We start from the raw sequence: 20,164 nt of genomic DNA, 5'->3' as shown, positions 1-20,164 counted from the left end.
GGAAACCAATCCATAAAAAATGTCGCATACCAAAAAAAAGCAGGCCACAGGAATTTTACCTCAGCAATGCTCATTCTAGTGCACCAAATCCTGACCCCACCTGTTGCTTTCATGGGTGCGCCAGGGGAAAATAAAATAAAGTGACTTACTTTGCAATCAGCAGTACAGAAGAAGCTGAAGAATGACGATCCAGTTTTACCAAGGTCCATGCACTTCAACAGCGATGTAGCACGCCGCCCCTCAAACAAAACAATAAAACGCTGCAAAGTCCAAATTCCAAATCCAACGGCAACGGCTCAACCCGGCTCAACAGCGGCTCAAGCTGGCTCAATTAGGTCTCAAACCCTGGACCATTAGTGGCAACTACAGCGCATATAAACCCATTGAAAAGCAGAGCGTCGACAAAGGACTCTGCATAGCCATTATGCACGCGAGTCTATCATGAGGCGAATATTTTATGTCAGCTGTTGAAGACCTTTCAGCTTTCGATTGAAATGCTTATTCGATAATTTTTCACTTTTTCAGGTACTTGGCTTTTCTTTTTATGTTTCAAAATTAAATTTTCAAATTAAACTGATAAAAAACAAAAGTTCGGTGCAAACTCTAAGTTTGCGTACAGCAGTTGGATATAGTGCTGCCATCTATAGCTCATGAATGGAAGCACAGGTTCGCTCAAAATCTGCTGCTGGCTCAAAACATGGCTCAAAACCTGTGGCTCAAAAGTCAAATATTTATTATTTTATGGCCTTGAGTATGTGGAATGCGATTTCAACCCCTCTGAACAGTGCTTCCGTTGTGGTAGGGTTGAATATTGATATAGGCTATAGCCTAAACTAAACTTTATCTTGATATTGGCAGTTGGCTCAAAAGGCACTCAGGCTCACAGCTCATTTTGAACAATTCTGCAATTGACCATTGACCAACCAGACACCTTTTAGCCTTTAGCATGATAACACTGAATACAAGTTGCTTACCAAGTAGAGTAGATGCTTACCAAGTAGATCTGTAAGAGGCAAAGGGAGCAGGATGCTCATAGGATCGCTCTTACGAGCTTGTGCAAACAGCCTAGCATTTCCCTTGTTTGTTATTTTCAGACAGTCACTCAGAGAACGTCGCTTACCTGCTTCTTGGAAGATATCCGTCGTAATTCCTTTATTCAAGAAGGGCTCGAGGTATAACCCCCTGAACTATCGTCCCATCAGCTTGACTTCAGTGTCTTGCAAATGTCTAGAGCGCCTGATCTGCCAGCAGCTTACAACCTACCTGGAAGAGAACTCTATGCTGACAAATAACCAATTCGGTTTCAGAGCCAGGAGATCCACTCAGGATCAGCTGATCCTTGTATATGACGAGGTGTCTAAATGGCTTGATGATGGCTGTGTTACTGACCTCGTGATGTTTGACTTTGCCAAAGCATTTGATGTTGTCTCTCACTCTATCCTTCTTCGCAAGCTTCGCATGATCGGCATTGCTGAGCCCCTCATCTACTGGATTGAAGATTTTCTGATTGGTCGATCTCTGTCTGTGTCAGTGAAAGGTGTACTGAGCAAAACTCGCTCCGTGTCCAGTGGGGTCCCACAGGGCTCGGTCCTTGGTCCGATTTTGTTTTTAGTTTTTATTAACCATATTGGTAGCAGTCTCGCATCTAGTCACAAGATTTTCGCTGACGATCTGAAGCTTTACATGAAAGTTGCCCACAGCTCAGCAGACGCATATGACCATGCCTCCTCGCTTTGTCAACAGGACATCACTGCCCTGCACCGTATTTCTTCGTCATGGGACCTTCGCCTGAACCGTGACAAATGTGTGGTCATACGTTTTCAGAGCAAGGCTCAATCTCAATCTCTTCCACCTCCAGCGTATGACATCGATAATTCCCCGATTCGAGTTGTCCCCTCCCATCCGGATCTCGGAGTACTGGTGGACTCGAGCCTCAAATTCCACGACCACATATCCGCTACTGTCCACAAGGCCGCAGGTCTTTCTCAAAACCTCCTGAGGAGCACGGTGTGCCGATCTCCGGACTTTATGCTGACACTTTTCCGTACTCACATAAGACCAGTTATCGAGTACTGCTCGTGTGTGTGGCACACTGGGTACCTGGGGGACCTGCGCGCTCTGGAGTCGGTCCAGCGTCGCTGGACCAAGCATATCGCTGGCCTGTCGAGTCTGGATTATCGGTCCCGGCTCTCATCGCTGAACTTGTATTCAATTCAAGGCAGACTGCTAAGGGCTGATATGATTCAGTACTGGAAGGTGTTCCATGACAAATGTGCGGTGTCCCCCGCTGACTTGTTCACTCTACCTCCTCAGTTAGGCATGCGCGGACATTGCTTTAAGATTTTCCATCCCCGCTCGCAGACTGATGTCAGGCGTAGGTCATTCTCGGTGCGCGGTGTGAGACTATGGAACTCCCTCCCGGAGCACGTCGTAATGGAACCTAACTACAAAACCTTTAAGGGTTTGCTGGCGGAAGCCCTAGGCGACGCTCTGTATGACTTTCACTAACCGCCTTGTTTTGTTCTCCGTCTTGCGAAATGCACTGTACCATGGACACATTTAAAGTAGCATTGACTTTGTCTTTCTCCTGCATCAATTATGTACAACATAACTACTCTTGTTTGCATCTTGAACCATGCCTGTTTTCGCGCAAACATATGTGCAGGCGCTCCACTCCGGTAGTAGCAACTACTGGTGCGCCTTGTGTCTGCGGGTTCCTACTGTATCCCTGCCTACTCCTTCCTGTCTGCAGACGTGAGATTGGGAACCCCACCAGGTGAGTGAACCAGGTGAGTGCCTCTCTCCGTAGTCTTCTTGATGTGTTTGTTGTACTTGTTCTTGAAAATGTTAACATTCTTGCTCGTTATAACTTCTTCAGGCAACTTATTCCACTGTTCAATAATTCTTGATGAAAAGAACATATTACGTTTAAATGTGCGATGCCTTGGCTTCCGGAGTTTCAGAGTGTGCCCTCGTGTCCTTTCCCTGTGGCCGTCTGTTTCAAGTTTCAGGAAATCTTCTCCTGCATTGACCATATCAAATCCATGTATCAACTTAAATACTTCTATCATGTCTCCTCTTTGTCTCCTCTCTTCCAGAGTTGTCATGTTCAGTTCCACCAGACGGACTTTGTATGGTTTGGCAGCTAGTCCAGGTATAAGTTTTGTGGCTCTCCTTTGAACTTGTTCCAACTTGTTAATATCCTTCTGGAGGTAAGGTGACCACACCTGAATGGCATGCTCCATTCGAGGTCGTACAAGGGTCTTGTAGATGGGCAGGAACATTTCCATGTCCATACATGTAGGTAAAGGTTTTTCTTATCCTACCCAGCATGGAGTTCGCTGCTGCCGCGGCCCTGGACACTTTCTCGGATGCTTTGAGATCAGGAGTAACAATCACCCCCAGATTCTCTTCTTTGTCAGTCTCCATTAAAGTCATTCCTCTGATCTGAGAGAGTAGTTATAGCCAGGATTCTTGGGACCAAAATGCATCACCTTGCATCTGTCCTTGTTGAAATCCAGTAACCAATTTCGACTCCACACTTTCAGTTTGCAAATGTCCTCTTGCAGAATGACTCCATCTCTGGGGCCTCCAATCCTGTAGATTTTTGCGTCATCTGCAAAGAGTTTCCCCGGAGAGTCCAAATTCTTCATGAGGTCATCTATATATATCAGAAAGAGGGTCGGTCCTAAAACACTACCCTGGGGTACTCCGCTCCTGACAGCTCTCCACCCCGAGCAGCAGCCCTTCACCACAACCCTCTGCTCACGTCCGCTCAGAAAGCCAGTGATCCATTTTGCTACCAGACCATCTATGCCCATTCCTTGTATCTTGACAATTAGATGCTCATGAGGAACCGTATCAAAGGCCTTGCGGCAGTCCAGGTAAAGGGCATCTACACTGTAGTGTGAAGTGAAGCAATGTAAATTCTTTTATTTGCTGCACAACATGAACTTTTCTCCAGCCATCAACGCTCTTCTCAGTAGTCCTTACCTTACCTTATCTTACTGTTGGCAGGACTTTGGGAGGCCAGAGGCCTTTTGAACCCGTTCTCATCAAGCTCTTTGAATCTCGGTTATTGCTCTAGCTTAAGAAGGTATGTCATAAATATGATCAGACCAGTGACTATCAAGCCGGTTCTTGAACTCACTAGCAGAGGTCGCCGTCACGACGTGGGGAAGCAGGGAGTTCCAGTCGTTTAGCGCCCGGACGCTCCAGTGGTTTCTCCGAGCTCTTGTCAGTGCTTCTTCTTCTTCTGCTGTCCAGCGATGTGAGGCAGGCCGATCATCGGGTCTCCCTCTGCTGCAGGAGACCAGTCTGTCGCATGAACCGGACGACAGCATCCGGTCTCTCCTGCAGCACCTCCAGCGTCGGCATGTGGCCGAGGTACCTTGATCTCGCAGCCTGGTAACGTGGGCAGTCGCAGATGACGTGCTCTGTGTTCTCCGCTCCACACTCCGAGCACAGGCCGTCCGTGTCCGGTCGCAGCCATCTGAGTAGTGTGGCCTGGAGCAACCGACATCGGTCGGCGCGGAGCTGGTGGTGGAGGACCTCCTCTTGTCATGTCCAAGCATCGTCATACTGTAGCCTACATCCTCCGGTGGACCTTCTGTGTGTGTGCTCCGGCGGCACAGTGGTGTGGTATGTGCCTATTGCTGGTTAAGTTAGGTATTGCTGGCGCTTCTTGGCCTCTCATTGGTCAAATGAATAACCCACGTGAATTCGACCAGTGAGGAGCCAAGAAACAGCAGGATGCTCGCTGCCTGCTGATAAAAAAAACAGCGACCGAACAGCGCCCAGGACAAGCTCTACTGCACTGGTATGGGGGCTGGTGATGTCAAGAGATGTAGCTGATGTTTCAGTTTGGTATAACAAAGGCATCACTAAGATTCTAGGAGTCAGGAGTCATCACAGCTGATGCAGTGATTAGGTAATGTTGATGGTTGTTGACCTCGACACTCAGCTTGCTATCCCTGGTGTGAGGTAATCCTGCAGTAGAGCCAGTACTGAGGCTGAGCAGCTCCGCTTCAGTGCGCATTGACGTCTTTCCTGAATCATCTTACATCGGAGGTGACAGTTGTGGAGCACCGATGCGACTAATGTCGGAGCACTTGACAACCGACTCTTGTCCAAATTGTGCAAAGCTTGGAGCAGAGAGCGGTGTTTTGCCTCAGTGGACTCTGGATGGACTGGTATCTATAAGCACCCTCTGAACTTCTGGAGCCCACACCAATGCGGCGCGGGTGATGTAGGTTCACTCACTGGCTCTGGATTCAACTATCGGTAGAACTGTTCCCTTAGCTCAGTCGGTAGAGCGTTGGAATCTGGAATCTGTGTGGTGGAACATGTGTACTGGTTACAAACTGTGGCGCGATTCATTGGCGCCCGATGTCTGAGACTCCTGCATAGACATCGGGTGTGACCATATGTATCGGGTATGGTTACGGTCGGCCATGGTGGCAGCAGGGCCCGCAGGCCATAACCAGCTGAAGTCGGTGACGGGGGGGGGGGGGAGGGACAGACCGTACGCGGTTACGTGTGTACGTTAAACTTCCGGACTCTTGGTTCTGCCATATACAAGGCATTGCACAATCGAAAAGTGCGGCCAATGCAACAAGCTCTGCTTAGCCGTGGGGTACTGTCATTGTGGGTCCCTCCATTCAAAAGACTCGGACTGTCTACCTATAATAAAAAACTGCCGCCTAGTGGAGACGCTCATGTAGCTCATGGAGACGCTCAATGGGGACTCAATGGGCTAGTCCCCATTGAACAGCCGGTTATCACCTGCATGTGAAGGCGAGATTGCTTTATTTCTGTGCAATATTTCGGTATCTGTATTTTTAATGAATTTGAAATATCATGTATTCTGTCAGATTTTAACTTGTTCCTTTTTTGCAGGAATGATGTCTGCTGATGAAACTGACGCCTTTGGAATGGTTAAGAAGGAACCTAAAACGCCCATTAAGGGCGTCTTGGACAAACAGCCAGCTCCGAAGGTAATGTCAGCGCAAATACCTAAGGTTCTTAGTGTTGCACTGGGGGAAGACTGGGTTTTGATGGAGTTCTTAGTGGGACATAACTCGGGATAATAGCTGAGAGCATTACTTGAGTATTAACCCGCGCCCGGCTGGGGGTCCTGGATTTCCACGCCCTGCTGGGGGGGGGGGGTGTTTGAACACCCCCCCCCCCTTCTAACTCGGCTCCTGGGTCACGTAGCGATACGCGGAAGGCGGCGTTCGAAAGAGCGTCAAAAATAATGACGAAATCACTTCGGTCAATTTTTTGGTCAGGTCAAAGGTCAGGTCACCAGAGGTCATTGAAGGCAAAATTTCGCCGATTTCCAGGTCGAATGTCGACAATTTCCAAGAAGCCAACGCATAACTCGGGAACCAATAGAGCTACAGCGCCGCGGAAAAGCGCATTCGATAGCCCTATTAACGCCCTTTCTGAGTAATTCTCTCAGATTTGACCTAACGTCAACGGTTTTGCCTGCAGGGGGCAAAAACTGCAAAAATAGCCGATTTTTTCGGAAACAGTTTTTCTGCAATAACTTTTGACCCAAGCCTTGTACGAGCTTACTTTTACCGGCATCGTGTTCCTCTCGTCAAGACGCATCGAATGAACTATAACTTGACCTTGAAAGGTCAACTTGAAAATTTGACCTCAGGTCAAGGTCATGACCTGACCGGAAAGGGTCATGTTGCATATCAGTCGATTCGTATCGTCGAGCTGAACACATCTAAGGCGTTTTCATCGCTCTAGCATGCCTCTATCAAAAGTTGTTTGCGAAAAACTGTTAGATACCATTCGTGACCTAAGATGACCTCAGGGCATAAACAGGGGTCACGGACACCATTTTCATGTTCAGTGTGTCTAAACCACTTGTAATTCAGTGTTTGGGAGTGTTTATAATGTCTTTCGTCCAAAAGAGGCGCATTTCAATTTTCTCCCATTGACTTATAATGGAGAGGTCGCAAAATTGACCTGACCTTAGGTCATCGATATCAAAATTCTGAGATATACATTTTGTACATGCTATTGCTCTTAGCAATCGCTGAAAGTTTCAAGGCGATCGGTCACTCGGTGTAGCTATGACAGACATTGAAACTTTTTATGAGGTGAGGTCACTTCAAAGTGACCTGGTGACCTGACCTTGAATGACCTTGGTCTGAAATTTTCACAAGTGTAGAATTGATGTATGATAAGGTGTACCAAAAACGGCGGCGCTCCGCGCCGCCGTTTTTGAGATATTCGCGAAAAACCACAAGGGTGGGGTGTTCAAACACCCCCCCCCCCCCCCAGCAGGGCGCGGGTTAAGTTTGTTCCATTTCATTTTCAGATCAAGACAGAGAAGGGATGTTTGAAAAATGTCAGTGGGCCGGCAAACTCAGCAAAAGGTGATCAGAAGACGGGTAACTCTAAACCATCCCACAAGCCACCTAAGAAACGACAGAAAATGACGGGTAAGATTGGTTGTGCTGGCCATGACTTCGCTACATGGCAGTTATAAGGTGCATATGCTGTTGATAGCATAACCAATATTATGTTAGTCTTAAGCTGGTTTGTTCGGGTACTTTGGGAGTAACATTCTGTTTCGGCGTTGGGCGTCCTTCTTCTATTATTTTTTTTTTTTTTTTGTGAATGTGATCGTCTTGCAGCCTAGGGCGTCACCCATCCAAGTACTAACCGGGCGCGATGCGGCTTGACTTCAGTGATCGGACGGGAATTGGTATTTTCAGCATGGTATGTTCGTACCAGCCTATGGTGTCGTAGAAAATTGTTTGATATGGCATGTTGGCCCGGTTGGTGGTCCTGGTCATCCACTAAATTATTTTGGTCTGTATTCAGAAAAGTATGTTATCTGACATCTGGCAATGCATGATAAATCTCGTGCTACGTCGCTCACGGGAAAAGGGACATCGGCTGGCCTCCAGCTCCTCTTCCCCAGTGGCCAATGCAGTACCATGCTGGTTACGGCCGTTATTGCAGACGGGTCAGATCATTGACGGCACAAGCGGTCCGTATTGCTAGCTTATTAGATGAAACTCAGGTGGTACTCTGCTTTTAGTGGGCTGTTATGTGTGTGGTTTGGATACAGAGTCGTAATCGATAACTGCTTATCGAAAATTATCATTTCAATGTAAGTTTTGGACGGTTATAGCTGAATGTTTCGTACAATGTATGACTCTCGTATTTTATTAGATTGTATTGATGCTGGACTTTCATTTTTAGTTCTGGATCACACATTTTTAATTAAGAAAAATTCTACCTACCTTGTCTTTTTTGTAGCGATTGGGACACAAAATAAGGAAAACATTTATTTCAGCTCGACCAGTCCCCATTGCTCCCGCGGGGCAAGGCTGTATCAAACCACCGCTAGTCAGTAATGTGGTCTACACGAGCGAGCGCGTAAAGGTACGTGATCTGATAGCCGACGACGCTCAAAATAATCCGCATTTAGCCCAACTTTAGGCACCATTACTTTTGGCACAAACCAGCGTCTGTTACAGCACAAGGTGGCAACCGATTTGGTCTGTCACCAATGACGACGAAGCCAGCAATGCCACCAGTTTTGCTATAAACCTCTTTAACTTCATCTGCCATCTCATAGGATATTGTGATTCTTGGTTTCCCTCGGGCTGTCTATATCTGGTATTTTTCAACGAGGAAGCAGAATTCATGGAGGGTGGGACCTGCGTATTATTTTGTCATACACTGGCTGTAATGGATAAACCACATCCTTTCAGCGATGCAGTTTTCCAGGCTGTAACTACGCATCGATGTTCAAGAAGGAGATCAGGCAGCACGAGACCCAGGCGCATCCAGAGGTAAGCGGCTAGTTTGATTTTGTTGTGGCTTCAGCTGCTGTTCGGCGAGTCACTAGTCGGGAGGACAGGGTTTTCTATCGTTCCGGCGGAGATTACGGCCATATCTCCATTGTCGAGTCCCTAGAGACTAGTTGGAGGAAGGCTAAATTTTGTCACATGGTTTTTGGTTTTTGTTTTCAGTTTCGCACTGCTGTGTGTTGTTACTCGATGGTAATGACGCGTTTTCTCCCACAGAGTCGTAAATGCAGTTTCTGCGATCATTTGGCACCGTCACAGAAGGAGCTGGTCATTCACGTACACCGATATCACGCCAAGAAAAACGTAAGTTCATCTCGCTGTTCATGTAAACTCGTTGTCTTTTATAGTACCTCGTTATACCGATCTCAGGCAGCTTTTGCCAAATTGTCAGGGAACTCAGATTTGTTTTTCAATAGAAAAACACAATGCTAAAGAAAAGTGTTTTAACTATTGACAACAAACCTTCGGTTATAATCGTATTGTGTGACTTCCACTACACTGTAATAGACACTGATACACTCACTGATTATAGACACCGATTTACTTCGCGAAATTGGATCTTCACGCTTGCACACCTGCCTCTTTTGTAACAAAAAGATGAAGATATCAGTATTATTTTTTAACGTCGGGAGCTTGCAGAGTACGCCATAATGTTGTAAATATGATGTAAAGCTGGTTACCGTGGCGGAGATGCCGTACGCTGACCCTCGCTTCACCCCCCCCCCCCCCGCCCCGCCCGAGGTTTCAGGACCTGAGCTGTGACCAGTGCGGCTACCGCGGCGTTAATGCAGCCCGTCTGCTCACACACCAGAGACTTGCCCACAACTTCCTGGCAACGCAGGACGTTAAACATCTCGTACGTAAATGACATAGTTGTCGACAAGTTGAGAAATAAACCGTAATGAGATGTTATTTTATAAATATTTACCTCGTGAATTTTCATTTAAATGCCTCAACTGTAAAATATGTGATGTCTCGAACTCCTGACGGTGACGTGATGCTGTCCCTAACCTAACCCTCACTGGGACTTGTTTAGGCCGACATACCCTGGCACCCATCACATGTTGCTCATGTCGACCCATTCTCACTCGCCCCTCCCCGCGCACACAGGTGTGCCATGAAGAGGACGCCGCCGGAGTCAGATGCACCGCTAGGTTCGGCTTTCTGTCGCAGCTCAGATGTCATCTGACCGAACAGCACGGCATCAGGCCTGCGGCAATCAAACTCACCACCGGCTTCAAGACGGTCGAAGGTATATGCCGACCTTATAGGGACTCAGGATAAGTGTCATGGCGTGGTAGGAGTTACTTGGTCTGTTTACTGCGTCGTTGAATGTGTGTGTGCTGAATTATGGAATGTACTCGTTTCAGCTTGTACTGCTGCTTTCGATTTTACGGGGATTGCAAAATTCCATGCAGGTGGTTTGCGAAAGGATACTGACTGGCGACTGCCATGAAATGCCCTGTAATTTTATTCTCATTTTCTGAGGACATGCCCACTGTTTTCATGTCAATGTTAGTCGTCCTGCCCCGGCCTGAAAATGTATGTTAACCGAGGCCTATCCCTCTATATTTATTCAAGCATAGATAAAGATCGACACTGGCACTCTAACACCATCCCCTCGCACCCGTACAGAGTTCATGACGTGGAAGGCAGCCTACGAGCGGGAGAGCCAAACCCGCTACCGCCTGGTGGCCCGTCCGCTGCGATGGGACCGGCCGGCCACCTATGTGTGCTGCCGCTCCGGTCGGGGCTCCGAGGCCGCCTCCCGACTCCACCTCTACGAGAACCGGGGCTTCCGCTGCACGTCGACACTGCGCGCGACCGAGTCGTCAGCGGGTCGAGTGAGGATCACCCTGTATCCGTATCATTACGGACACGATAGAGAGTGTCCCGAGAGTGATAGTGAGGATGAAGCGGCGGTGACTGAGACTGTGACGGAGACTGAGGACACGGCAGAGGTAGAGACTGAGAGTGACGGGTCAGAGGAGTGTGATGACGTCGGAGGGGTTGGGATGTCCAGGCCAAATATGGATATGGATGTTTGTGATGACGATATCGATGGGAACGCGTCGGGTGAAGCGGAGGAGCCGGGTAGTCAGAATGAGCCAAGTGGGAGGGTATGTCGGCTGTTGGAGGTTAAGAACGAATGTGACGGTGGTGAAAGGGAAGAAGATGGAACTGCGGACGAGGAAGGGATGGAGGGAGATGAAACTCTGGATGGGGAAGAGTTGGAAGAAGATGGAAGTGCGAATGGAGCTGCAGAAGGAGACGGGGCTGTGCAAGAGGAAGACGAAGAAGCTGGATGTGCGGATGAAGATGCAGTAGGAGAAGATGGAGCCGAGTATGTTTTATTGAAAAACGGAGCCGCGGCAGCTGCCGGCGCAGGCCGGAGGGCAGCTACCCGCAAAAGACCTCTTCAAGGGGAGGTAAGGACCCTGGGCAGACCTGGCGACTAGCTGGTGTGGTTCTAATTTAGGACGGTGACTGTTGCTACTTCTGCTTACATAAAGCCCCAGCCCAACCAATGAGTTTCATTCCATTTCCAGGTGTGTAAAACTCTGAAAAATAGTTTCATGCGGGAACTTGTGTGCTCGAACATAGGATATGAATACTTTGCACTTATCGTATGTTAAGTGTAATTGTAGATGGCCCGTGATAAAACGTTTCTTATAGAAGATATACCCAGTCATAACGCCCACGCATTCATGCATTAATCAGCTGCTTGCGTCTGTGTTTCAGGTTGCCATAGTGCTGACGCCCAAGAAACCAAAGACGGCTCTGGCTGACCCCTCTCCGAGTCAGGAGAGTGGTCGGGGGACCGGTAGGGGCTCCCGCAGCAGCCCCCGTGTGACACGAGCGGTCGGCCGACCGGTACGTGTGGTCAGGCGGCCCGCCCGGCTTCAGTGATAGGGGGAGGGTACACAGTAATTTACGCTGCCTTAGCTGGAGTTGGAGTGTCCTTTCGACCTGTAACGTACCATTCAGGGGCAGATCGCTGCAAGCCTGATGGGGATCATGGAACTCGTAGTCTCATCAGACACGAAACATTTGTGGAGCGGGCACAGGTTTCGAAATGCATTCTTTGTTTCAACATTAAGTTCTTACTTAATTCTGGGCGCTTTACAATCCCAACACTCTGACTATTTAATTACGAGGCGGGATGGGCGTGTCTCGGTGGGGTGGCGTCGGCAACGGGGCTCTCTGGACAACCTCTAATGCGCGACGCGTTCGGCTTGGTGGCGGCGACTGGCGATTTAGTTTGTTTGAATCCATTTTAAGTTCTTGTATATGTGTGTATGTGTTTATTTGCTTGTATGTTCTTTAACAGAGCTGGTGCCTCGAATTAAGCACTTTCGAGTGCTTTTGCACCAGTTCTTACTTATCTTGATTTTGTGTATTCTTTTGTTTCTTAATAAACGTGATGATGATGATGATGATTAAAAACCTAAATTGAGAACGGCATTCATCATGTCGGTGCTGATTTCGGCAGAACCATTTCAGCGAGGCAGTCGTTGAGAAACTTGTATCTGTTTAGATTACTTGCTATCTTTTTCCTTATGTTGAATTATTTCATTACGTTAACGCTGCCATCGTTGCGAATAGACGTTTGTAAATAATCAGACATGATTGAGTTTTATTCACGATCGATGGCAACACAAGTCAAATTCCTAAAACCAGACGTTTCGGCCACAGGGTGCCTTCGTCAGTGGACACTAGTGATTAAATTAAAAACACATAGTATCAAAAACAATCGGTATAAATCGTTCGAAGTCGACACATCGGGCACAGGTTTCGAAATGCATTCTTTGAACGACTGCCTCGCTGAAATGGTTCTGCCGAAATCAGCACTGACATGATGAATGCCGCTCTCAATTTAGGTTTTTAATGTTGAACCAAAGAATGCATTGATGGAGCATTTGAATCGTAACAATGGTGGAGTTACCGCTACAGTGGATTTGTACACATAGCACAGTGACGCACACGTGACTGTACGTAAGTTACGGTATGCTAGCGTTCGAGATATCAGTCTCAAATATGAACTTTGGAATGGGTATTGTTTTTGGAAATACGAGTATATTTTCTAATTGAAGGAGGTCCCACAGATTCCCTCGACATGAGCCTCGTGAATTTAAGGTGTTCCGTTGCCATTCTGTTTTGTATAATAGATGCAGGGTGTAGAATGTATAGTGTGTAGCTTCCGTAGAGTTTTGAAATGGTCTCATCATCGCCTCAGTCATTATACATTATATTGTTGCATTGCGATGGCCTTTCAATGCGTTATAAATGCATTCGTGTTAGTGAATATTTTGATCAACTTTGTGATGCGTGAACTCAGCATTGTATAGCAATTGGCTGGTTTGTTTATGCGTAATATATGCGTATTTTTAACCATTGTCAATTTGTATGACGTCTTCGCCTCATGGGTAGTAAATAACTCAACTCATCACCTGTTATAAGAATAGGTACGCATAGAATTCGAACAAAGACTCTGATGTATGGATCCCGAACCTAACAATACTCGAAAAGCGAAACTTGCAAGTTAACCGACGTTCGTCACAACCAGGGTTGTGACGTCCTGGTTGCCTGGTTGTCTATTGGGTCCCTTGTCGTGACACCTGCCCTGCAGGTAAACCCCCTGCTCGACGCCGGTCGATTCGGCGGCCTTTGTGCCCAACTTAACTCCGGGTGTACAAAGAGAGTTTGGCACGTGACTTCGAATGACGCAGGAGGGAGCGGGGTCACGGGACCGTTCAGCGGTGTACTTCCACCATCGCCATGGTAGAAGCTGGGGCCTTAGGTAGAATGTCATAGTCGCTATCGTCATTGCTCACCACACGCCGGTGTCTGTATAGGCTATAGCCGTCATGAAGCACCACTCTATGCCGCCGTTATGGAGCACAGCTCTATGTGGATTTCTTGTGGCGGGTTCTTATTCTGGGTAAAAGGATCTAGTGAAATTCCATTGTGTCGGTTGTCGTGGGTCTGACTTCCTCTGTTAGCCATCTCACGGAAAGCCTCTGGGCGCTAGCTGCTCTGAAGAAGGAAATACAAGAAGATGCCACTCGATCACCATCACCAACTCGCCAAAATGCCCTTGATTTAAGGTAAACAGTTCGCGAGCAAGCGCGACCTTTGCCGTGGAAACATAATGCTCGTGCCTTGTGAACCGTATGCCGCGGTCGTGACGTAAACTGCCGGATTATCGTGCGTGAAATCACCATTGTGCCTAAAATATACGTGATTCGTAACCCCTACTGTCATTTCATTTGCAATTAAATTGCGGTATGATTTCTCGGGTTCTGTCCAGCTCTGCTGAGCACGTAATTTGCGAAACGAAATTACGCCACTTGACCCGTAGTATGTAGGTACTACGACGCAGGAGTCATGGGAGCCTCTAATTAAGCGCGGGTTGCCATGGTGATACCCACACACCCCGGTACTCCGCGTTCCCGTTCACCTCACCAGCGCACTTGGCTCTTCAAACCGCTAGAGGCGACGAGTGGCCACGCTCGAACAGTTTGAGGCTGCGCCCATGGCGGACGCATAGTCTACGTACTGCAAGACGGAGGGCATCTGTCTAACACCGCAGCAACGGTAGAGGTCCTACAGCATTTCGTCCAACTGGGCAACAACATAGGGTCGCGAGATCTCTGAAGTCTGGTCAGCTTCCATTTCCAAGAAAACGGTGAGTGGGGTGAGTTGAGATTATACTATTCAATATATACTTGCCCTTCATTCCTAAGAACGTGCACACTGCCGCATTTCGATAAGCGAACGTATGAAGAGAAATACACACATGTAGCAACCATCAAAACTTGTCAGCATGTCCGCTGAAGCTGCAAGTTCAAACACTTTCTTCATTGGCAGTTTGTCATGGCCACTTACCGCCTTCTGGCAGTGCGCCTGCCGCTACTGTTGCTGGTGTTACTACTGGTGGCGCTGCCCCCGACCCTGTCGTCGCCGGTACCGGCGTCACGTTTCTGGCTGCTCGCCTGGTCCGACCACAAGATGACCGTGCTGGCCTCGGTGCCGGCCTCCTCGAGGACCGAGTGCGGCGTCCGCTGCGCCCGCCGCCAGGGCTGTGCGGCCGCCTCCTTCGACCCCAGCAGCGCGTCTCTGCCGTGTCGCCTGCTGGCCTGCCAGACCAGCTGGGTAGGATTCGATGGACAGTGTTACTGGCTGGCCACGGCCGGCAAGAATTTCCTGGAGGCAAGAATCATCTGCACCGGAGAACAACAATCAGTTCTGGCCTCGATCCACTCTGGTGCGGAGAACGACTTCGTGAAGAGTCTGGCCGAAAGCAAAGGAGTCGATCGTCTGTACCTGGGGCTATCCCGGGCCAACAGCAACCCGTTCCAATGGGAGGACGCCTCCCCTGTCGACTACCTAAACTGGGGAGCCGGCGAGGGCAGCGATTCGACCGTATTTTTCCTGCAGTTCTTCCCCTTCGCAGCCACGTTGATTGCTTCGCAGGGCGGAACCTGGGCGGATAATCTGTGCCTCGATGTGTATCCGTACCTGTGTAAGCGTTCGAGGGTTCTGCCGTAGGCAGGGAATGTGCAGGATCAGGCAGCGGTATGTTAAAATGGGAGTACCCATCTTGTACACAGTCCTGCTCTTGTATGTGCCCTTCGCAAACGACATCAGTCCTCGCGGCCTCCAGGTCAGGTTTCGCCTTCGCTTCACTTGTCAGTTGGCTGAAAATGTTTTGTTGCACAATTGGGTTTTATGTTATTTATTTACCCGACTACCTGGGAGCTTTTCAACCATCGCGGTTCCCCTTTGATATCTAAAAACTGTGTAGCTACCGGTCGCACTGTTTCGCAGTCGTTACTCGTTGCTAACGACTAAGGACAATTCTCAATGGCCTAGGACTTTTAGCAACACATTTCAAGCTCACTGCTCAGGTGTGATAAAGTGAGCGAGCTCGTCAAGTCATTTAATGTGCAGTGAACCGTTAATCACCCTCACAGGCTGCATGACTGACGGCCGTCTATACGCCGCTGTTGATGTCAGACCAGGTCACAGCCATGTTCATTGTTCAACCTCGTCATTCAAGTTCACTTTGTTTGGGCTCCTGGAATGCTCCCTAAATAGAATCGCCTTTGGCACGCTGTAATGATGGTCACTTCCGCGGGAGCCGGCCGCCGGGAGGTCCAATGCTTGTCGACACGGGAGGACTACGTTATCGTTTCCATGGGTGTGCTGTGTAAACAACACGGTTCTCTGGCCGCCGGCTGCCTCTGTTGTTCGGCGACGCCCGGCTGCTGACGGGTGACTCGCGGAGTCCCCAGAGAAGACGAACGTGAGACGCGGACTGAAACGGTGAGCTTAGTGATCGGCGCGGTATAGATTTAGACTCCCTGTTTTATAAAGGCCTGGCTACACTATGCGTTTTCTGCGTGCGTTTTTGCAGGTTTGCGTGTTTTGCGTAATATCGTTCTAGGAAAAAAGTTATAAACAATAGGTATAATTTTTACTTTGGTTATATACAAAAGCTCATATAGCTCTTATGTAACTAAAATTTAAGGTGAAAAACATCACAAAAACGTAATATCGTTCCTTTTTCTAGAACGATATCACGCAAAACACGCAAACACGCAAAAAACGCACGAAGAAAACGCATAGTGTAGCCAGGCCTTAAGCCAAAAGTGTCGAAATTATCATAGTCGAAAGATTGAGTCTAGTGACGTTCGTAACGAACCTACTCTCCAATAGGTACCTATCCTTTTAGTTGGACATAACGTAGAGGAAGGCAGCTGCATTGTAGTTGTGTAAAAGCATATCTGGAGATGCCACTTGCTCTTTTTTCTGCAACGTAGTTTAGTGGGAAAGGTCCCAAATGTCTTACCTGAACAGAGACTTTGGACACGTTGACTTGATATCCCGCACCAACCATCGTGTGTCCGCTGTGATTGATCTCCAGTCTCAATCAAATTAGAAATTGTGACAATATAAATCAGGACTTTTTTGTTTCCGACATTTAATTTGCTAATATTTAGTCAAATAGGTAATCAACCAGGGAAACCTTAAATTGTCAATCCGTTTATTGACCTGCCAGTTGATGAGATTAACGTTCGAGGTAATTGTTCATCGCCATGATGAAGAAAACGAGGCTAAGGTATTATTATTATTGTAATATTGGCATTATTTTCCGTTTGACTGTCGTTCCACGCTGGCCCTGCTGCAGGGTCACCATGTCCCGTCCGTCGGTGCGCCTGCTGCCGCAGCCGCCACTGGTGTTGCTCCTGCTGGTGACGGCAGTGGCGGTGCCCCCGGCCCTGTCGTCGCCAGTACCGGCGTCACGTTTCTGGATGCTCGCCTGGTCCGACCACAAGATGACCGTGCTGGCCTCGGTGCCGGCGTCCTCGAGGACCGAGTGCGGCGTCCGCTGCGCCCGCCGCACACTGGGCCGGGGGTCCGGAAAAGTGCTAGAAATTATTTGTGATTGAGTTGTTGATCTCAGTGACAAGCAAACATGCTAAAAACGAAGTGGGGCTTCTTAACCCTCGCCGGACCTATTGTCGGACCCCCCACCCCCTCGGCCGGCCGAGGGGGGGAGGGTTGGTACGACCCCTTTTTGCCGCTTCGCCCCTAATGGAGCTAGAGCCTCGCGGAAAAAACAAGCGTGTGCGCCGTTTCAAGGCGGAACGATTGATACCCGATTTTAAGGTTCCAGGTCAACCGGTAACCTCTGAGGTGAAGTCAAAAAGCCCAAGGTAGGGTTTGGTTTTTGACAAATAATTTCGCAAAAAATGGCCGCAGAGCAGCGATTTTGGCACCATCGTGTTCGTCTGGCTCAGGCGCGTCGAATGGTATACTTTTTGTTCGGGTGAGGTCAACTTAAGGTATTGACCTCGAGTCAAGGTCAGTTCAGAGCCCATCAGGCCACGAACTTAATCGAAGGAGGTCGTATCGCATATCATTCGATTTAGGAGGTCTTCCCGAGTCCACTGGTGGCTTTCCCGAGTCGCTGGCTCAATTTGATCATGAGTTATTGACGAGAAACTCCTATGACCGGTGTGACGTCATAAATGACGTCACGTAAGGTCAAAAATGCAAAAGTAAAGCATCGGATCTTGCAAGGAATGCACGAAATCACGATTCCGTGTGCTTGAGATAGTTTGAAATCATTCCATGCGCAAAAACAACAGTTTCCTTATTTCCCCATTCACTTTTAATATTGAGGTCACGTGACCTCGAAGAGCAGCAGGCATTAGCAAAAATTGCGAGTAGGGCATGACAGAAAGATGATTGGTGGTTTGTATGGCATGGCCATTTTTAACGGCTCGAAATAACATTTCTCAAAAAGTCTAACATAAAGAGCAAGTTGTTGTTGATTATCACTGACTTGTGTTTAGGGGTTAATAATGACTGAATTTTTTAGTTTGGCCCAGAAATGTTGACAGCATTGTGTGCGTTGATCAATTCTGAGCTCAGGGACATATATTTCATTTAGATTATAAGCATTTGTTTTTCACAACTTCCAGCGTTTTAAAGAGCGCCGGGCCTTCAGTAGAGCGGCGAGGTGACGATTGCCCCTACATCATGTGGTTTACTGGCGCATATCTCGAAAAGTAGCAGGGAAAAGCAGCAAAGCACCTATATGGAACAAAAGATGAGTAATCAGAGGCTAGTATGAAATGTTCATTTTTAGCCGCTCGAAATAACGTTTTTATAAAAGTCTAATTGAAAAATTGGATATGATTTTAAATTACGTCTTGCAGCTGCTTGCAAACAGCTAGCTTATCTTGCAGAAAAGCGATGCAATATGTCAGAATGATGTTGGCACAGTGAACAACAGTGCCCTGAACTAGTCTGACAGGAAATTTCGTTCAAAACGACGATTGGTCAACTAATAAATTACCACTAAAGTTCATCATTAAAATCGGTAAATGTGGTGGCCTATAGAGAGTCTAAATTGTCTTGTGTTTGGTGACAACTGACGACCTCAATTTTGACCTTAGGGCAAAACTAGCATCGGAATCGTATTCTTCGATCAATTTGGGATTAAATGATACCTATTTTGTTCATATTGCGGACAGTCAGTTTGGGGGAATTTCTAGCGCTTTTTCAGGCTGCCGGCCTACAGTGCGCCGCCAGGGCTGCGCGGCCGTTAACTTCGACCCCAGCGTCACTCCGCTTCCCTGCCGCCTGCTGGCCTGTGAGGAGGGATGGGAACCGTTCGACAGCAACTGCTACTACTACGGAGCATCGGCCACCGACTGGCTCACCGCAGAGGTTATCCACTGCAACATTGAACGGGCATCGAGACTGACGTCCATACACTCTGCCGAGGAGAACGACTTCATCAAAACTCTGGCCGACGCTAACGGAGCTTCTCGGCTTCACATCGGTCTTCAGCGCTCAGACAGGGGCTTTGTGTGGGTGGATCAGAGTCCCTTTAGCTACACAAACTGGAATGAGGGCGAGGGAAACGACCTACCCGTGCTGCCGATCACGGTCTCCATGGCGGCGTCTGTCGGAGGGATGTGGGCCGATAACCCTATGACCGACGTCTTTCCGTTCGTGTGTAAGCGCGCCAGGGTATTGCCGGCGACACCGTAAGGCAATACGCATACTGAGTTGCCGCACGGGACTGGCTCTACATACTTCAGATGTTACCACTTTACTTGACGTGATGTGGAGGGTGGGTACGTGGTAGAAATAGCGGTTCTGCGACACCTGAGCTAGCGTCGTTTGGGTGATCAACCTTTGAATTTGAGCGACACATTTTCAGCAATTGTCAATTAAAGCGATTGACTTTTTAGGGGATTGCCATTTCAGCTAATTAAATTACAGCTATTTAAACCATAGCGAGAACCATAATCAGGGAAGTCACTTTTAGCGAATATAGGTACCTACCTATTGCGGTAAATGGGATATTACATTACACTTTACAGCGATTGCAGTTCCATTTGAGCGTTATAGCCAGCAGTTAAAGCGAAGCCAGACTAAACGAAACCATTTTTTACGACTTTCCAGGAATTCTTTCCCTCGAAATATGCGCCAAATAATAAAGGCTAACTTGTTTTGCATTCATTTCGTCTCATCATGTGGTTGAAAATATCTCTGCTTGATGTACTTAGAATAGATAACAAAGTAATTTGAAGTTTTCCCATCATTTGAATACACGTACCTACGGCGACTAATACGGGGTGGGAGGGTAGGAGGCGGACTAAATTTTATCTCGAACTATATGAAACGTCAGAGATATGAAGCGGAGGGGATGCCTAGGGCCAATTATACATTTGGGGGGTGACACATATGTCTTCAGATAATTATCCAGGGACCTCACCCAATGTTTGGAGATT

At 48.0% G+C, this 20,164-nt stretch overlaps 4 protein-coding genes across 9 annotated transcripts in view; 3 read left to right on the top strand and 1 right to left on the bottom strand.

The window, feature by feature from the left end:
* Window positions 1-430, bottom strand: part of LOC122380387 (axin-like) — a 51,566-nt gene extending 51,136 nt beyond the window's left edge. The window contains exon 1 of the mRNA XM_043363511.1: window positions 150-430. The gene's annotated coding sequence lies outside the window, so the exon portion shown is untranslated. The remainder of the gene's footprint in view (window positions 1-149) is intronic.
* Window positions 431-662: 232 nt separating this feature from the next.
* On the top strand, window positions 663-13,244 carry LOC122380386. Of its 6 annotated transcripts, XR_006256318.1 has the most exons (11): window positions 688-722; window positions 5,899-5,996; window positions 7,340-7,463; window positions 8,327-8,415; window positions 8,748-8,828; window positions 9,063-9,149; window positions 9,595-9,702; window positions 9,957-10,098; window positions 10,482-11,275; window positions 11,589-12,166; window positions 12,222-13,244. XR_006256318.1 is itself a non-coding variant. In XM_043363505.1 (10 exons), exons 1-10 carry the CDS (start codon window positions 698-700, stop codon window positions 11,754-11,756), a joined length of 1,716 nt encoding a protein of 571 aa, XP_043219440.1. In that variant the 5' UTR covers window positions 663-697; the 3' UTR covers window positions 11,757-13,244. The 6 variants fall into 6 exon arrangements, 5 of the variants coding, with proteins under 5 accessions (XP_043219440.1, XP_043219441.1, XP_043219442.1 ...); XM_043363505.1 differs by having other exon boundaries at window positions 663-722; window positions 11,589-13,244; XM_043363506.1 differs by having other exon boundaries at window positions 688-751; window positions 11,589-13,244.
* A 1,479-nt stretch (window positions 13,245-14,723) lies between these two features.
* On the top strand, window positions 14,724-15,398 carry LOC122380413 (regenerating islet-derived protein 3-gamma-like). Its single transcript, XM_043363565.1, has one exon. The coding sequence runs from the start codon at window positions 14,724-14,726 to the stop codon at window positions 15,396-15,398; it is 675 nt and encodes a 224-aa protein (XP_043219500.1).
* Window positions 15,399-17,047: 1,649 nt separating this feature from the next.
* On the top strand, window positions 17,048-19,418 carry LOC122380411 (lectin-like). Its single transcript, XM_043363564.1, has 2 exons — window positions 17,048-17,206; window positions 18,954-19,418. The coding sequence occupies exons 1-2, from the start codon at window positions 17,048-17,050 to the stop codon at window positions 19,416-19,418; spliced, it is 624 nt and encodes a 207-aa protein (XP_043219499.1).
* Window positions 19,419-20,164: the final 746 nt, after the last annotated feature.

Source organism: Amphibalanus amphitrite, unplaced genomic scaffold (genome assembly GCF_019059575.1).
Source record: "Amphibalanus amphitrite isolate SeventyFive unplaced genomic scaffold, NRLGWU_Aamphi_draft 000097F_arrow, whole genome shotgun sequence".
NCBI lineage: Eukaryota > Metazoa > Arthropoda > Thecostraca > Balanomorpha > Balanidae > Amphibalanus > Amphibalanus amphitrite.
The sequence above is the reverse complement of the archived record's forward strand: the minus strand, read 5'-3'. Positions and strand labels throughout refer to the sequence as shown.